Genomic DNA, 18,097 nt, shown 5'->3' with positions numbered 1-18,097 from the left:
TTTGCAAACTCTGCAGCATCTCAAGGCAAATGTGTGTTAATTAATTATTTAGAAATATGAATGATGACTGACCAAAAAAAGAGGAGGAAAAAAAGGAAAAAAAAATTATTAAAACTTTTAGCATCCAGAATGCAAGTTGTTTTTAGTTGGATTATACTTTACGGCTTGGTTTTAACTGGATAAGTTTACTCTGCTTGTATACGCTTTTGTTAATTACAAAAACCCACAGCTAGTAAAGCAGATTTTTACTGGTTTGAGGAAAAAATTGTTTGGCTCTGTAGCTGGTGGCCTTATACTGTGAGGTCTGCTTTCTAATGGAGTGAAATTGTGGAGAACAGGAGGATTTAAAATCAAGTCCTGAGGTATTCCACTGTTCAAGAATCAGTTATTGGCTCAGAGGTAAAATTACAAAAGCCATTTTTTCCTTAGGATGAAAGAAACACAGCTTTTGAGATGTGAAATATTTGGTAGCTATCTTCATAAAGGGGATGCTTTCATCGCTAACTGATTTTCCCCAGAACAATAATTATGGCAATGTAATGGTAATCTGCTGGCAGCTTTTGCATGTCTCCTGCACAGAAAATTTCTGATTGCAGTCACATACTTACTTATAATTCTCTTCTGCAAGATTGCAGAAGACATTTGTGTGGTCATGCCCTGTGGAAGGGATGAAACCTCTGCTGTGGCTGTGAAACCATAGTTTTGTTGCGTTTTCAAATTGCTTACAAGTTGTAAGGCAAGATGAACCATTTTGGAACCGCTGCTTTTAGGTCATCATAAGTGGAATGTGACAGTATCTGTCCTTAAGAAGGAAAACAACTAATCTTTAGAGTAACTAAAGTTCTTTGAGTGACTTTTTTTTCAACAGCCTACACATTTTTGCCTTTTACTTGCAGTGCTCAGGAAGTAGCTATTTTGTTCAAATTATTGGCACTTACCCGGAGTCACTGACTTTCTTTTGCCTAAATCAGAACTGCAAGGATTAATTTCCCACAAAAAGCAGGCAGGACCCTTTCATTTTCTCCTTTAGCGTGCGATATTTCTCCTTGCAGGAGGATTTTTCCCTTCTCGCTATCCAAATTACTCTCCTCAAAATGAAGGTTTTAATTGTATTAATCTGATAGCAGAACGCTTGAAAGGGAAAAAATATTCTCAAATATTTATTCAACATACACTTTTTTTTCCCACTTTGCTTTACCTTTGCAAATACATCAGCTTACTACTTGTGAAGCAGTTGGACTGTGAAGCACATGCTGAGTTCTACGGGTTGGATTTACTCTCTCCTTCCTGAGAATAATTATATGAATGTTTTCCTGTGGAACTGAGGACGTCAAGTATAGTTCTTGCAGTTTTAATTTAGATACATAATGATGAATTTAATGATGAGTCTTTTATAATTTATATATTAGAACATATAGCTTAAAAGGCTAGTTTTTGTTTTTTCTTTTTAAAAATACTGCAAGATTCAGTATTCCAAGCAAGACTCATAAATGTTTAATTCAATGAGATTTGTAGCCCTGTAAAATGTAATAAGCTTGCCCTTAATGACAATTTTGTGTAACATACATTTGGCAACATGTAGAAAAAAATCCTGCTGGCAATTCTCTACATCATCTTTCATGCATATCAGTTCAGCTCTAGGGGCTTTTCAGCTCTGGAATTAAAAAGAGAAATTAGACTACATCTGCAGTTTCTTAGTTTATTCTTGTACATTTCTCCTTATGTTCAGATTAGCTTAAAGGTACAGCTCACTGTCTGCCTTGATGTGGTTTTTTTTCTTTTTTGACTGACATTCCTCAAAGAGTATTTTGATATATTTTCACATCTTTCTATATAGGGTTGCTACGTTTCGTTAATCTTCATGAACTCTAAGGTGACTGGCTGAAATATTTTTCTTGGTGTACTGAGAAGAAAAATACCAACAAAACCAATGTTATGACGAGACCTTAAATTTACAGGTTATAGCTGCTGTGAATGTGGTCTTTAATACTGATAAACCCCCGAACTTGCAAATCAGGTTATGGTAAATAGTCAGCCAAGAGCAGTAGTTCTTATTTCATGGAGATTCTTTTGTTACAGTGAGGATCCTTCTGTTGTCAGGCTTCACGCGGTTCATGCTTTCTGCTGGTCTAATCCAGTTTTTGTAAGATTTCTAGGAGCCTTTGACCACAAACCAACCATGCCCAAAGAAGTAAGTTCATCTGTCATCTGTGAGAGTAACTTTCCTCTTTACATCCTTTTCTGATGTAAATTTAAGAGGCTACACTTAAGCCTGAGTTGGGACAAGGCAGTAAAAACGAAAGGATAGAATATGGAGAAGAGCTGGGGACTGGTGCACTGGGGCTTTAAGAAATGAAAGTTTTAGGATGATAGATACGAAACTAATTATTTGTATAATAATTCATATAACTGGTTTGTTATGAATATGAATTCATGTAAATATAAAAGTTTAACCATATAAAGAGACAAAAAGGTGAGTTTCATAAAACAAGTGATTTAATGAAGCAGCAGCATCTGTCACTTCATGGAATGAAAATCGATGTTTTCTCTAACATTACTGTCTTCATGTAACTAATGATGTTTTCACAGTAAAAATGTGAAATTAAAATTAAGAAGGAAGATAATCTCCTGAAGAATCTTTTGATGAGTTGAAGTATCCCTGGGAGAGAGGAGAAGGAAGAATAAACATTGATTTAGGAGATTAAAAACAAATGTAAAGGATTGGGTGCCAGGAACACTTCTGTATTATCTCGGCTGTCCAACAGTTTGCTTTGAATTCATCCATTCATCTTTGGCCATCAACTAACTTCTATATCTGTGAATTAAGGGACAATGTCTTCAGCAGGCCTCTGGGGCTGAATTTGGATAGAGTCATATTACACTCTGGAAGGAGAGTAGTGAAGGAGAATGTGAACATTTAAAATTTGAAGTTACTAGCTATATAATAGTTTTAAAAGGTTATAGTTTGCTCACAAAAAAACAAGCTGGGCATTGTTGTGGTATTTAGTGCAATTGTCCAAAGGTTGTTCTATTTCATTTTAAATTTCAAGAATTGTAGACCAAAAATAATAAAATCAGCTAATAAATTCAAGAGAATTAAAATTGCTTCTCTTTCACAGTCCAAACTGTGACTTGTCGTGGAAAGCACTGCATTTCTGTTAGATATGTTAATAAGCTGGAGTAGGCCTGAAAAAATAGCAAAAATAAGCAGCATTAGTGATATCAAGCAAGTTTCAATTATTTAAGGAACAATTGGGTTTTTCACATATGTAGTAATATATTGACTTGGACATATATACATATATATATATATACACACACTGTAGCTATATCTGTGCAGATATTTATATATATGGAGAGGAGTAACTGAGTATGAAAATATAGAGAGCAGGGCATGAGATAAACCTCATAAAGGAGGTGCGTAAGTACTTAATGTAGTCAGTGAGCATGTGGCGGGGAGTACTGTCCTTCTACATTAGATATATATACACCTATGTAAAGCTTCAGTTAACTCACCTTTCTCCATTGACTCCATAGGGAACAGGCACTTGGAGAGCTGCCTTATGAAGCACACAACTCTAATATCTCATTTGTGCCTAAGTTAGACTGGATTTCACCCGTAGTCTTCAATAATTATGATTCTTTTAAGATAATTAAAAGTAAACATAACCATAACCTTAGTACCAAGCTAACTCTGGTAATTTTTAGCAATAATTTTTAGCAATCTTCAAGAAGAAAAGGGTTCCCTTATCACATGAGAGAGTTGTCTAATTGTTTTGGGGAAAAGGTGGTTAATTACTGTGTAATTTTCATAGGGTCTTATGGTGATCAGGGTGAAACTCTTAATTACCAGGCTTTTTGGTTGTTGTTGTTATTTTTTAAACTATTTAGTTTCTTACCTCTGGGTTTATTTATATCTGTGTTTCTAAAGGAACAAAAAATTACAGTGTATGGCTGAGGTAAAATGATGTAGACTTTGGTCTTTACCATTATATCAGTTTCACCTTAAGGCTGTTAGAGAGTTATGAAGCTTAATTTAAAAGAAACTTTCGTCCAGAGAAGTAAATGCAGTAGTATTGTGTAGTCACGTTGGCATCCTGGTTAGAGCAAACACTGCAGTTATACTCTGAGGATCATCTCAGTACACGTAAGTGATAAAGTGAAATAAGCAAAATGAAACCAAAAAAAGTAATAGAAAGCAAACTGTTTGTAGTATTACATTAATTTTTCTTGAAGACCTAGCACAGATTTAAAGAGGTAATAAATGCTAGATGGTGAAGAATTAAAAAAAATTACAAAATGATCAGTAGCAATATGAAACTATATTAAGTTGTTAAGTAGCAACCATGGAATATCATGAGTTCCTTTGACTGATGGCATATAGTTCTATTGTGGGGACGGTACTATTGTCATAAAGATGAAAATATGCAACTTTTTAATAGTTACATTAACTTACCTCTGTTCAAAAGCAGAATTTAGATTTGAAGGCAGACAGCATTTAGTCCATTTTGGATCATATGTATTTAGCCAGCAAGTTGAATTTGTTTTATCCTTTTTGCTTCAGACCGGGTATTGGAATTTCTAGGTTCATAATAGTAAATGAAAGGATGATTGCAGACAGAAGTGAATGAGAATAGGTTTCTCCTGCTTTGCAGTGGTGTGCTTAAAAAAATGAGCAATGAATAATTTTGACTGCTATATTCTGATTGCTATAAACATGGACTTTGGCTGTGAGCTTAAGTTCATTTATCAAATATTAATAGGTTTAATATTTAAATGTAGTTAATTGTGAAGAAAATTTCATCACATTTTTCTCCTTGCTTAATGGAATATTAAGAAAAGCTATTAGTATAGTTATGAAACAAGATGTTTAATGAAGCTGGAGGTATAAAGCTAAATTAAAGTGCAAGACTAGAAGACATTTAGCCCAATAATTATAAAAAAAAAAAGTCCAATAAATATTACATTGACTTGCAACTCGCAGGTGCCTTTGGAAAAGGCAATTGAAAAATATCTATTAAAATATTAACAGAAAAATTTGTGCATACAGGTTAGCTTCCTAAACCTTATTTGCATGCAAATGTTAATACCCATTGTATGCAACATAGTCTAGCACTATTTAAATGAGTGAATATTAGTAGCATATTTTGCCTGTCAGACTGATCTGACAGTTAAGCTTAATATTTCAGAAGCTCTTTTGATTATAACCATTTTCTTTCTACTTTGTAAGCGTCAAGTCATGTTTTCCTAAGAGAAAAATTATTGTGCAATAACACTTTCATGATAAAAACTGCTAGTTTTATCCTGGCTAGCCAGTGTTAACGTATTAAAAAGTGTCATTCCTATTTAGTTTTTTTCCTTTCTGAGGGAGGAGTTTCCTTAATACCCCAAAGTTAGTATGTCTTAGAGCGTGTGTTAATTTCGGTGTTCTTTATTTTACTTTTTGACGTGTAGAAAGGAAAGAATCAGCTGACTACATGGAGTTAAAGCATCATTGTTACTCCAGTGTTCATTGTCAAGAAATGAGTTATATCAGGAATTAGCTCTGCTATTCTTTGGCTTAGCCAATAAAGCCTTCTTTCCCTATCTTTCATAAGCTTCAAAAGTTATTGCCTACAGATTTGCTTCCAGTGTTGTGACAAGAGAAAATTGTATGTTTGGAATTCGTTAAGCAGTTGATCAGTTTTAAAATAAGGTTGTTATTGAACATCAGCATGTCTCTGTTTTCTGATCAAATTACAGAGCCAGGCAAAAAGGTGATGTTTCATGGGGACTGCAGTTCTTTGATTGGTCAGGTGGTTCAAATCAATTTAGAACATGAAACATTAAAAGCGACATTTATTATTTTATTTTTTAGTTGACAGGTTTTTTTTTGAAAGGGAGGAATTTGCTTTTGTTTTCTTCTTTTAGATAGTGCCTTCAGGGCCATCTGTCCATGTTTAGACATAGGTTATGCTGGATGAAGGGCTTAATACAAGGCATATGAAGTGTTTCCGTGAAGCTGGATGGTGTTTGGTGATGTTTTGTAGAGGTACAAATTTTGCAGGCATTTAACGTTCTTCTATGTTTTCCATTCAGTGTTCAGATTCTTCTGTTTTCCCTCAACTATGAAAATGCCTTTCACAAATGACAGGTGTTTGGAAAGTACTGATGTTTACCCAGGAGTTTCTTACAGCCTGATTGCTCTTAGGGGTACTTAAAAACCACATCGTTGTGTATTTCCTTTGCAAATATAGGAAAAATTGGTTCGTATTTATAAAAATTGCCTGCTCTAAAAATTCAAGAGCTTGTACAGAAATTATGTAAAGCATCTACATGAAAGAAAGCAGTCCTGGGTACATTTGATTTGTCTTTCTAAATAATAAATGAACCCTAATTATCTTTGGCACACTAAGCGCCATTGAAGAGTTTCCGTTGAAGCACCTTTTCTTAGCTGAATATGTAGTCAAGTTAAATACAACAAATCTTCCCCTTGTTAACCTGCGTTTGTCATAAATGAATTTCATTTACTGCATCCGTTGATATAAATTTCTGAGTTGCCTCTGAGTTCTTCAGAATCTCCTCGAATCTTGATCAACCAGTTTTGTTTATACCTCAGTATCAGCATCTTATTATTTCATTGCCTGCTTGTAATCATTTTCTGTCTGCATCTAAAAAAACTGTACTGCGCCTAAATACTAATTTTAAGCACCCAAGTGTATTTCTTAGCCTTCAGAGATAATGAGCACTTAAACTTAACTTGAAGCCCTGCATATAAATGTCTTTTACTGTGTGGTCCCACATGACTTTTTTTTTTTTTGGAAGGCATTCTAGAAATCTAAGTAAGCTGTCTCAACTTCGTTCTTATGTATCAAATGTTTTCTTAATAGGACTGAATTTCTGCAAACTATTTTGGGGGAAAATACTTTCTCTGGAGAGCAGTCACATTTATTTTTCTTATTTTAAGTGATTTGAAAAGTTCTCATTCCTAAAAACTATGGTTAGCTCACATTAGTCCCTCATCTTTTGTAAAGCTAAATAAAATTTCTAAGCTGCAGAACTGTGATATATAAGTTGATTTTAATTAGGCTGTATTTTTACTCTGTAATTCAGCTAGTTCATTTCCAACCTGTTTTAGAGTCTTTGGGCTATGCACAAGTGGTTTGATGTACTCAAGGGGTGGCCGACTGGTATTCGGTGAGCTGAAGTGACAAGTACAATATGTGTCCAAAGAAGAGGATTCTGGTGGTGGTTTATTTCCAGCTATGTAAAGAACTGAACCAGGTGGGAACTGGTATGGTCAGTGTCTGTGGGCTGCCCTGTGACCCTTTGCAGACCTAAACCACAGTGAGAGAATTTCTTAGCGTTCACTTTCTTGACTCTGACGTACGTGGAATGTTTTTGGCAAGTCTTGACCTCATAAAGATTTTGTTTTGCAGTAGATAATGAATTCGATCAGCTCTGGTGTGTCTTAAATAGCAACCAAATACGATTACTTCATGCGAGAGTCCATCAATGACCAAGGCATTTCTGGTCTTTGTCAGAAGTGGTGCCACCTTTCATTTTGCATAGCTTTTGACTGGGATGGTAAAGAGGTTACGTGGGAGAGAACTGGAGGTATAGCAATGAGGGGCTATGGTGAATATGGAAAGGACATAAGTTATTTCTGTGGGGATTTTGAAGAACAGAGGGAATTGGAACTGAAAAAAGAATCACAGAAACACAGAGTGGCCAAGGTTGGAAGGGACCTCTGGAGATCATCTAGTCCAACCCCCCTGCTCAAGCAGGGTTATCTAGAGCACATTGCCCATTTTATCTTTTTTAATGTACACTTTTGTGTGTGATCCTATTGTGATTATTTCTAACTTTTTCAGCAAACTTGTTTAGTTTCCCAGAAGACCAGTTGTATAGACTAGCCTGAATCACCTGGTTTTATGTCAGTGTTTCAGTACAGCCAAATGTGGAGTATACATCCATGAGCAAGAGTATTAAGTCACAACTAATCCAGAAAGGATTATTTCAGCTGGTTATCAGTGCCTTGCAATGCAATGCAATGCAATGCAAAGGAGTGCAAAGTAGGTATAAATGTTTTGTATGCTATTGTATACGTAAGCAGTGGAAATAATATTGGAATAGTAGGTTCAGTTCTGTTGTCTGCTCTTCTAAAAACTTTATCAAATTTTGCAGTGGCAAAAAGGTTTGCCAACTGGAAAATTACCTGTGCAGTGAGACTGTCAGTCTTTCAATTTAACAAACAGAAGATTAGGGGCTATTGGACTATATTCTTTAAGCAACTACATGGAGAGATGGGCTTCAAGCTAAACTAAGGCATTACAAGATTCAGTGGCATTCAGTGTATAAATAAGCATGCGGTTTTAACCATAAGAGTAATAAATGATCATGATAGCCTCCCTAGATATATGTTGTAATTTCTTCATCATTTGGTATCTTTCTGAAAAATATTCTGTAATTTGAATAGAAGTTATAAGCTTGATCAAAAATTATTTTGAGTTTCTCTGCCCTGTTATGCAACAGAGGGGGCTTGATGAGCCCAGTGATGCTTTCCAGCCTTGGAGAATCTGAGAGCATACAACTTAGTTAAGGGTTGCCTTTCATCTTGCGATTTTTTTGATCCGTTGATGCAACTTACTTACATAATGTGACAATATTAGGAACTTTTCTATTCTTTGGCTCATTTTTTCTATGAGATATAGCCTGAAATGATTGATTGAGGCATCTTAATGGTCAATCCTTTTGGGTCTTTAAAATGATCCAGGGTCTTGCTTAAATACAAGAAAAAACAAACACATTTATGATAATTATTCTGTCTTTATATTTACACAACTGAATGAAAACTGTCACGTTGGGCAGGGCAGCTGCCTTATGGATATTAAGACAGTTAAGAATAAAATAGAACATTTCAGATAAAACATTTAACCACCGTTTTGAGTGGGTGAGAACAGACTTGTTTTTGTATATGCAAGTTTGTAATAGTTAACCTTTTCCATTCAAGTGAAAGGTTTAATATCATGTTTAATACAAAGGTGCTTACAAACAGTTTAAATAAAACACAAGAATATGGTACCTGAAATGGGCAGATTTTACAACATAACAAATATTTGTGAACCTGAGGTGTTTTAGAATTGTTTTTACAGTGATTTTAGTGTGTTTATCCTGTTAAGTAAGGCTGACAAATATTAGAATATCATTTACATTATAGTAGAAGTTTCTTTCTGATACTAAAATATGAATATTTTCTGTGAAACTTAACATTATTAGATACGTGAAGATTTAAATCAATTTCATATTCAAGGGTAATTTTAGTTATACAACGTACTGCATATTCAGGCATAGTTATTGCATCCTTTTCCAGGAAGAAGCGCTAATGTATGCATTATCATTTTAAAATGTAGTTGTGCACCATAATCTAATAGTCATTTTTAAAAAAATTAAACAATCATCATGACAGAAATCAGTTTTTATTTACTACTCCACTATTTAATAGAAATTGTGATTTTAACAAAATATAAAAATATGTTTGAAATGACTGCGCCACCAGGGCAAATGAATTTCCTATATATTTTATAAAAGTATGAACCCTCCTAAATTTCAGGCAGATACTTGCTATTATTCCTTTGTGCTGCGTTTCTGACTTTTGTAGATAGACAGATTTCTAAACTGTGTCACTGCTGGCAGGATAAGGACTGTAGTCGAGCAAAGGTAACAGTCAGCATGCTTTGACAGCTATGCAACTAACCTTAGCAGTGAAAGCTGATTTTAAAATGTAATTCTTAAAGTCTTTGAATTTTAGTGGAATGCATCCAGCGCTTAGGAGACAGTACCTCTCTATAACTCTCTGAGCTGTAGACACAAACTTTGGGTGTAAGAGGACTTATGTCTAGAAGTGGTGCAAGTAACATGGTGCAAGAGAAGCTGGTCAGTAGCAGGAAGTAATTGGCACTGAGGAACCTATGTCTCTGCTGTCATTTTAGAAATTTCCTGGAGATTAGAGCTAGTCTTGGTCCTCCCCTTGAACCAAAGATTCTCACTGAATGCGTGATATGAAGTTGTCAAAAGGAGAGTTATTCCACAAACCTTTGGATTGTGGATTGCCAGCCCCGCAGTGGGCCGCTGTAGAAAATGCCACATTGACCTTTTGGCATCTCACACAGATGATAGTGGAGGTGCCAGTGACCCATTACTGTCACTATATAAGGCCTCACAAGTCTCATTCCTGTTTCAGCTCATTTATGAATGAGGCAGCGCTTCCTTAGAGTGCCTGTTGTCTATATACCCTTTGGTCTCCAAGTTAGGTTAGCAGCTCAACAAAGACTCGTCATGGAAGAGATAGCATATCTGAGGTAGACAACTTTCGTGAGTCTTCACTTTTACAACTCTGGTATACCTTGTTGACCAGAGTTTTGGACCATCTTGGGTGCTGGAAGAGCGCAGTAACTTCAGCCCAAAGCCTAGACACAACAAATGGATAATTTCTCCTAACAACTGTAAAGGAAGAGATAGGGAGATGATCAGGACTGCAGTTCTTGCCTCATCAAGAGGAGGAAGATAAAGTTACCTTGGCAAGTGTGCCTTTATTCTAGGTTGAAAGAGTTCTGACAGAAGCATGAACTTTGTTTCAGTTATTATGTGACCTGATGTGTTTTAGAAATAGTCATGTACTTGCATATTTAAGGGGGGAGGGATGCTTAGGATATCGTTGCTATGAATGCTATATTTAAAATTCTGGGGAGTAGTTTGATCTCAGACAGATTGCTTCACATTTTGTTTTGGAATTAGAATATAGAATAGCTTCAGGCAGAACAGGCCTGCAGTATGCAATGATTCATCTAAGGCAAAGTTTTCACATACTTTAGTATCAGAATTCTTGTTTGGTTCCTGCTGATATTTGAAGAATTCTTGATTTAGCACCTAGCATTCAAATTCAAAAACCTGCTACTGCTCTATTGTACATATAGACTCGCCCATTACAAAAATGAATTCCCTTCACAGGGATTATGTGGCCTTTATTAGGTTGAATTTTCATTTTAAGCTAAATTTCTGTGAATTGCTGTCTTTCATGGTAACAGGAGAAGTATGGAGACTGTACAACTTGTTCTTGATATGAGATTTAAGGTCTGATTGCTAATCTATGCCTTTACCTTTAAGCCAATATTTTTCTGAAACATTTATAAGATACTTGATACCTATACCAGGTGTTCATTGTTAACAAATCTGCTGTAAAGTGAGCAAGGTCTTATTTGATAATGGTCCAAATTAGTATATTTGTATTGCCATTGTTTCCTAGCCAAGATCATTTGGATTGGCTAATTGTTATGAAGTGTAGTGGAGTGCGTTCTTTTTTTTAACAATTTTTTTATTAATAGGACAAAAATTTTGGCTGAAATTTGATTCACATTGTGCTAGTCCTGGAGATAAAAGCAGAAATGGTAACTCTGTTTTAAAGAACTGCCACCACTTCCCCCTAACCCCTTGCAAACAAACCGTCTAATTAATTTTATAATGAAGCTTAGGTCAAAATTGTAGATCCATACAGTTACACGTATGCAGATGTATCCTATCAAAATATTTCTTTTCATCAGTGATCTTGGAATATTTGATTTTTTTTTTCTATTGCAAAATCAGTTTCACAACGAGTTTTAGGAGAGTTTAACCTGTCAGTGTTGAGAAAGGTGAGCAGGAGGATTGCTGAGGATAGCGGGATGATAGCAACTAAAGGAATATTTCCAGTTGACCTGGGAAACATTTATTTTCTTTAAATTGCTCAAAGCGTACCTTTCTAAGTTCCTTTTTGGAAAGGTATAGAGACAACCAGCCTTCCTCAAAAAGCTGCTGATATACAGAAACCATGCCAATGAGAAATCAGGTGAGAAGAGAAGATAGAAAAAACCACACTTGCTATCAAACTGTATCTTGCTAGTTTGGTGATTCAAGCGGAAAGAGGATGTTTGATTTGGTCTGGCAAAAGTTCCAGATGTGAAGGACTGCTGGAGAAAGTTGCTTTCCAAGAGACAAATTGCAGCTAGACGATAGCTGGGAAAGAATGAAATGAAAGAAGCAGAAGGGAAGCAGGCATAGATAAGAAGTGTCAGAAACAGCTTCTGTGTGTTGTACTGAGAACAAGGATAAATAATTTAAATTTTATTCAGATGTTGAGGAGAAGATTGTGGAGAAATTCAGTGCAGAGCTGTGCATGATTAGAATAGTAAGTCGGTTAGGTGATTTAACACTGACGTTTGGAACGCGTTTATAATGCCCGGGGTGGGAACCGGAACAAGACTGCTTCAAACAGTCTGCGGCCATGGTCAAAAAATGAGAGAGGAAAGCACACTCTTGCTGGCCATGTTCAAATACCAGAAGAGGATCCGATAGGTTATTATTGTCATGCCTTTCAGAAATCAGGCTAAAAAAGTTTGGAGCTGGTTTAGTTGTCTGAAGCTTGTCTTTAGTAATTGTCCAGCAAAAGTCACACATGAAATGGGTGGTCTTTTCATTCGGAGATAATAAGTAAGATATGCTGTATTTACCTTAGGAAGGATAACTTTCCATTTTTACATCGGAGAACAAAATTGTTCATCCGCTTTTGTCAGTTTAAATTTAAAACTGTTACATTTATCACCACTAGTTTTTACATTTTGCAAATATTTAACACTGTGTAGGTGCTATGTGAGGCTAGTGGTCACCATGTTACCAAAAGACACTGGGCCCTCTTGTTTTTTAAAGTGAACTTACCTAAATTTTCTCACTGTGGACTAATAAATTAAGAATCTAATAACTAAAAATTCTCATTCTGTGTATCTCCAAATTACATTCTTTTATTTTTGCCCTATTCATATTCATTTTGGTTTATTCTTCTGCCATGAAGATATTTGAGGAAGAAAGGGTGCAGTCTGCTATTGGCTTGGCTCTCACTATTAGCCTAGGTTGAACAAAACAGCAGCTTAATGGCAACAAGCCGATGATGAAAGAGATTGTGATATGCCAAAGCTCTAATTTAAGAGAAAATTGCTCCTTTTATGTTAAGTATGGCATCTTTTGGTTCACTCAAGTGTGCGCCCTTTCTCTTAGGCAATAAATGTTCCCTTAATTCTGTTATAATATATTATGATGGTCTAATTTTTACATAAAGTAGATTTCTTTGATAGAGAAAAGCCATGTTCCTGACTGGCCTTTTTAATGATTGGCAGTATAGTGAGGCTGGCTTTTTGTGTCAGCTAACAATATGGGTAACAAAAACATTGCTCATAAAATTGTTCGAAATGTTGAGGTTATCTAAGCCGTGTCTTTACGTATGTCCCATCAGCATTTTTGTTTGTTACTGTGCTGTCTTATTTTCTTCTTTGAAATATTCCATTGGCCAGGTAGATACAACAAAGAATGTTAATTTATGTTCTGTTCTCCATCCCTTATTATATGCAATGACTTAGCTTCAGTGCTAAGGAGTTATAAAAGCAAATAAAGTACTGAAGCACAGCTATCTCTGTAGTAATGGAGTGCATTGTTTTAGTCTAAGTATTGCAATATATTAGAGACAACTAATATAGTTCTGAAATTCTGAGTTGTAACTTTAAAACCCAGTAAAAGACAATAAGCATAATTAAACTACCTTTTTAATTTGCTTCAGAAATACAAGCCTGGCCGATGTGATGATATCTTGAAATGGAAGCCACCCAGTCTGAACTCTGTTGATTTTCGTCTAAAGATAACAAGAATTGGTGGAGAAGGGTATGTAATTTCTTCCCTTTTTAAATATAAAACATTTATATGGGTCTCCCTTAGTAATAAATGTCTCCTCTGATATTTCTTGACGTCCGTTTTCTGGGGCTAAGCTACATATTCTCTAGCATTTTTCCACTGCAAATATAGGCAAATGTTGCTGCTTACATCAGTGCTGCACTGAAAAGAATTACTGATCTTTGTAATGTGAATCTACTCATTCATAAATTAAATTTCATAAAATTAAAAAAAAAGTAAGTCCTGTTGGATTTGACAATACCCCTTATGTTTTTAAAAACTAGGTAGGCTATATTAGCTTAATTAAATTCTTACATCAAATGAATATTTTCCATTGTTTTTATAGAAAACAGTAACCACCTAAGCTTTATTCCTTTTCAGAATTGTGTACAATGACAAATGACATGTTCTTTTAAACAAAAAAAATTATGCATAAGTATATTTTTATTTGATAGTTATTCTTCAATATTGTCTTTAAAGCCATGAAAATCTTTATCAGAAAAAAGAATTCTAATAACATAAGACATTTAAGTCTTTAGGCTACATTAATTCTACATATTATTTGCCTAGACCAGTCACTGCATATTTTAAACAGGGGCACTTTTCATGTACAGTTGTGGCAAGGAAGAGAACGGGAAGATTATGAGTCATTAGATTAAGTTCGCCTCGTAAAAGATTTTGTTAAAATGAAGTTAATTGATTTTTAGGTTGCTTAATATTTTAACATCTGAGACTCATTTCAGCTGACAGTTTGAAATACTGACATTTAGCCTTTTATTTTTTCTTGATGCTGCAGGCAGCTGAATAGAATTTAACAGTTAATTCATATATTACTTATTCCAGAGTGCTAATAATGGCACATCTAACTTTTAGGCACGTGTATGCCGTGTTGATGAACGTATTTGGTGCATATATGGTAACCTAAGGATATGGAGATTATTCAACAAAATGTACTCAGCTGCTAACTTCTGAGCATTTCGTAAGGTCAGGAGTAGCTATTCAGATTTTTGTGTATGAAAACTGAATATTAAGTACTCAGTATCACCACAGCTATTTTAGAGAATATACAGGAACATTTAAGTTTGACTTCAAAAAATCGGATGTGTTTGTTTACAAATGTTTTATGTTTGCCTAGCTTTTATTTGAGTCACAGGACTATCTATAAAGAAAATTACCCTGTGTTTGACAAAAAGGCTATTTTTAGTATGGGATTCTTATGTCTTCTTCTGAAGCTTATAAATGTACCGTAGTCTGTAATTCAAAAGCAAAACATGAGTTTGTTTTCATTTTACATTAGAAATGAAGTATTTGAGTAGTTAACACTAATTTCAAACAGAAAAATGTCAGTGTTATTATATTTAATAGTTTACTGATTATTTGATCAGAATACGAAAACACTGTAAAACATTAGGCAGCAAAAACTGTTCCTAAAAAGCTGGATTGAAAGCTGTTAGTAGCAAGTTGATAAAGAATGGTTGTTCCCGTATGGAATTGGAAACACTTTCTACCATTGAAAAATGTTCTCTCATATCCCAGCTATGTGAAAATAAGTGCATTGCTCATATTGTGGAAATAATTTTCTGGATCAGTCTATAGGTTTACTTAAGTACTTTAATGTTTATGTTCCTCTCACCTGCCTGAGGGGGGAAAACAATGACGTTTGATTAATAAAGTACAATTCTTCCAAATATATTTTACTTCATCTCATATGACAGTTGACTGCTAGTAGTGACATAAGTGCAAGTGCAGTCATCCAACAAGAAGAAAAGCTAATGAAGTACTGGGTGGAAAAAATAACTTGCCTTTGTTGGGAGAGAGGTATTTATGTTGAGTAACGACCTATGAAACAGTAGCTTCTGCCTAGTTAAACACAAACAATGAATAGAATACTACAGGATTAACTGCTTCAGTTGTTAATTTGAGTATCTCGTTTATTGGTTGGAAAATCGTAAGATGATGAACTTGTTCGAAGTCAGTGCAATTCTGATGTTTCTTGGCTAGAGCTTCCAAAGAAGCATATTTTATTTTAGACTTAGAAGGAGGCAGCTCCAGAGTTCTGAGCACTGCTGGAATAAAATGGCTATGACAAAAGCTTGTTCGGTTGATTTCTGGTATAACTAAAAATTCTGTCCTGATGAACTGAATGTCTTGCTACTGGCAATTCAAACAGGACAACATTAGGCTTCCCGCCTCTCCCCAGCCCCACTGAGATTTTTGAAGAAAAGAGAGAATTGATACTGGTTTCAGCTTTTTAGATGAAAAAGATTTTTTTTTCCCGTAATCCAGAAATAAATTTGGCATACAGTTGACAGCAGAGTAATTCAGTGTGTTTAATGTATTATTATAAAATTCGTTTGTTACCTTGATACAATTAAGCAATATTATTTATGAAAACAGAATGTATTTCTCTATATTGATCTCTTACTGACAAACGAGGAGCCAAAGCCAAAATATTGATCTCAAACACTTGACAGCCTGAAATGTTGAGCATGGGGACTGACTGTAATTTCCAAGTCCTCTCTTCTGATTCACAGCCTCATCTTTAAACCGTGAAATGCAGACAGAAATCTACATCTGTGCTACAAGTGTGTGTGAGCTTATCACAGTTCACAGTCTAGCTCATGGTGATACAGGTTGAGCCATGTTCAAAAAAAATAAAACTCACATGCAAAAGCCTCCAAACTCTTTCTTTGCAGCACTTGTATTTATAGTTCCCCGTTCACTTAAATAAGGAACGAATCATATAGGAGCATTACTTATTCGGTACCTTAGCATGAGATTAGTGCACTGTCAGCTGTTGGACCTGCCTTTTGCATGGCAAATGTAATTGAGATCCTGAACAGTTGTAAACAGTCTTGTGCATTTTTCATATGAATAAGGGACTTATCTCTAGGGAGTTTGCCAGAGTTTAGTTGGTATGATTTTCCACCTACCTAACATTCCTCTGTGCATTTCCATCAGTTGTGCATTTCTAGCCATAGATCAGCCTGTAATGGTAACGTTAACAGCAAAATAGTTGCTGTGTTTCAGCGCAGATATGGCTGTAATTCAGTTATGCATGAACGAGCAATTGTTTTTATCGAGGGTTCAGTTCTTTCACTGTTGAAAACTGAGGGAGTTTTGCCACTGAATTAAAAAGAAGGATCAGGCTTATCATCTGTGAAGTACTTTTAGACTAAAAGTTTCCTTATAAAAAATGAATACTGCATAACAGTGAATGAAAATAAAGGAAAAATACTACTATTCTTACCCAAGGAAAGGCAGGATTTCTGTAACCCAGATGACATAATCCTGACAATCCAGTTCAGTGCACATACTTGAAAGAAATTGCGTTATTGCACCTTAGTGGGTTACAGCTTATCGGCTGGGCCATGGTAACCGTCCCCTGTGTATTCCCATAGTTCAGCTCGGTCAACCATTAGGAATGATGAGTTTAGATTAACTCTTTTTACTTTGTGTTTGCAACAATTTCAGTTTATGCTTGCTCAATCTATTCTGGTCACATTAGTATAGTTACTTTTATAAATAACTATTATATCAGCTGAATGAAAGAGTATTTGTTGCTTTTGGCTGGTGAAACACAGAAGTTGAACTGAAAAGCCCTCACTTTCCCTGTGCTTTAAAAAGGTAGCACCACCTTGCAACGCTTTTGTATCTTTTCAGCTTTACTAAGGTGGTGGTTTCACATCAGCAATATGAAGGCACACCATTTGCTCTTATGACCGTAACCTATATTTATCCTAAATTATTATGATATTCATGGAAAATAAAATTTCAGGAATATAAACTCATCAGCTGCGTTGCTAAATGAGCTACTAGTTAAATGACCTTATCAGAAGAGAATGTGGAGGGTACTTAATTGCTATCTGCAAAACTTTAGTTATGTTATAGAGAAGACTATTTTTAAACAGTAGAGAAGTCTTTTCTCAAAATGTCTGACTCTAAGAATATTTCTTTAAAAAGTAAAAAAAAAAAAAAAAAACCTCAGCCAATTGTGAACCTTCTTTAAATGTCGCAAATATCAGCTGAAAGTGTCTATAAACTGCCAGATTTATAATAGCTGACAAAGACAGAATTTTTAAAATGCCCATGCCTCCTTTTACAGATATTTAATTGTCCTGTGCAATTCCTTTAGTTTTTATCTGAGTCGGACATGTAAAAATAAAAAAAGTTAATTGAATAGGCTAAGAACTGCAGAACTAACCTGATAGTTGTTTGGCCTGTGTTTCATTGCTCCCTCCCCTCTTTCCCTTCCCCGTCTTATTTGATTCATGAGTTGCCAGCTTGGGCTGTGGGTTCTTTTCCTTTTTACCTGTTTGCAGAATGCCCCATTCTCAAAGAACCCAAGCCTGTTCTTGTGCATGGT

The 18,097-nt window shown here is 35.2% G+C and overlaps 1 protein-coding gene across 3 annotated transcripts in view; it reads left to right on the top strand.

Annotated features, from left to right (window-relative positions):
• Positions 1 to 18,097, top strand: part of RNGTT (RNA guanylyltransferase and 5'-phosphatase) — a 193,478-nt gene that overhangs the window by 115,752 nt on the left and 59,629 nt on the right. For all 3 annotated transcript variants that reach the window (XR_011140132.1, XM_068937747.1, XM_068937749.1), the window contains exon 13: positions 13,622 to 13,722. Coding sequence is in view for 2 of the 3 variants with exons in the window: in XM_068937747.1 (XP_068793848.1) it covers positions 13,622 to 13,722 (101 nt within the window). In the remaining variant the exon portion in view is untranslated. The remainder of the gene's footprint in view (positions 1 to 13,621; positions 13,723 to 18,097) is intronic.

This window comes from Struthio camelus, chromosome 3, assembly GCF_040807025.1.
Source record: "Struthio camelus isolate bStrCam1 chromosome 3, bStrCam1.hap1, whole genome shotgun sequence".
Classification (NCBI taxonomy): domain Eukaryota; kingdom Metazoa; phylum Chordata; class Aves; order Struthioniformes; family Struthionidae; genus Struthio; species Struthio camelus.
This window is presented reverse-complemented; position numbering and strand designations above follow the sequence as displayed.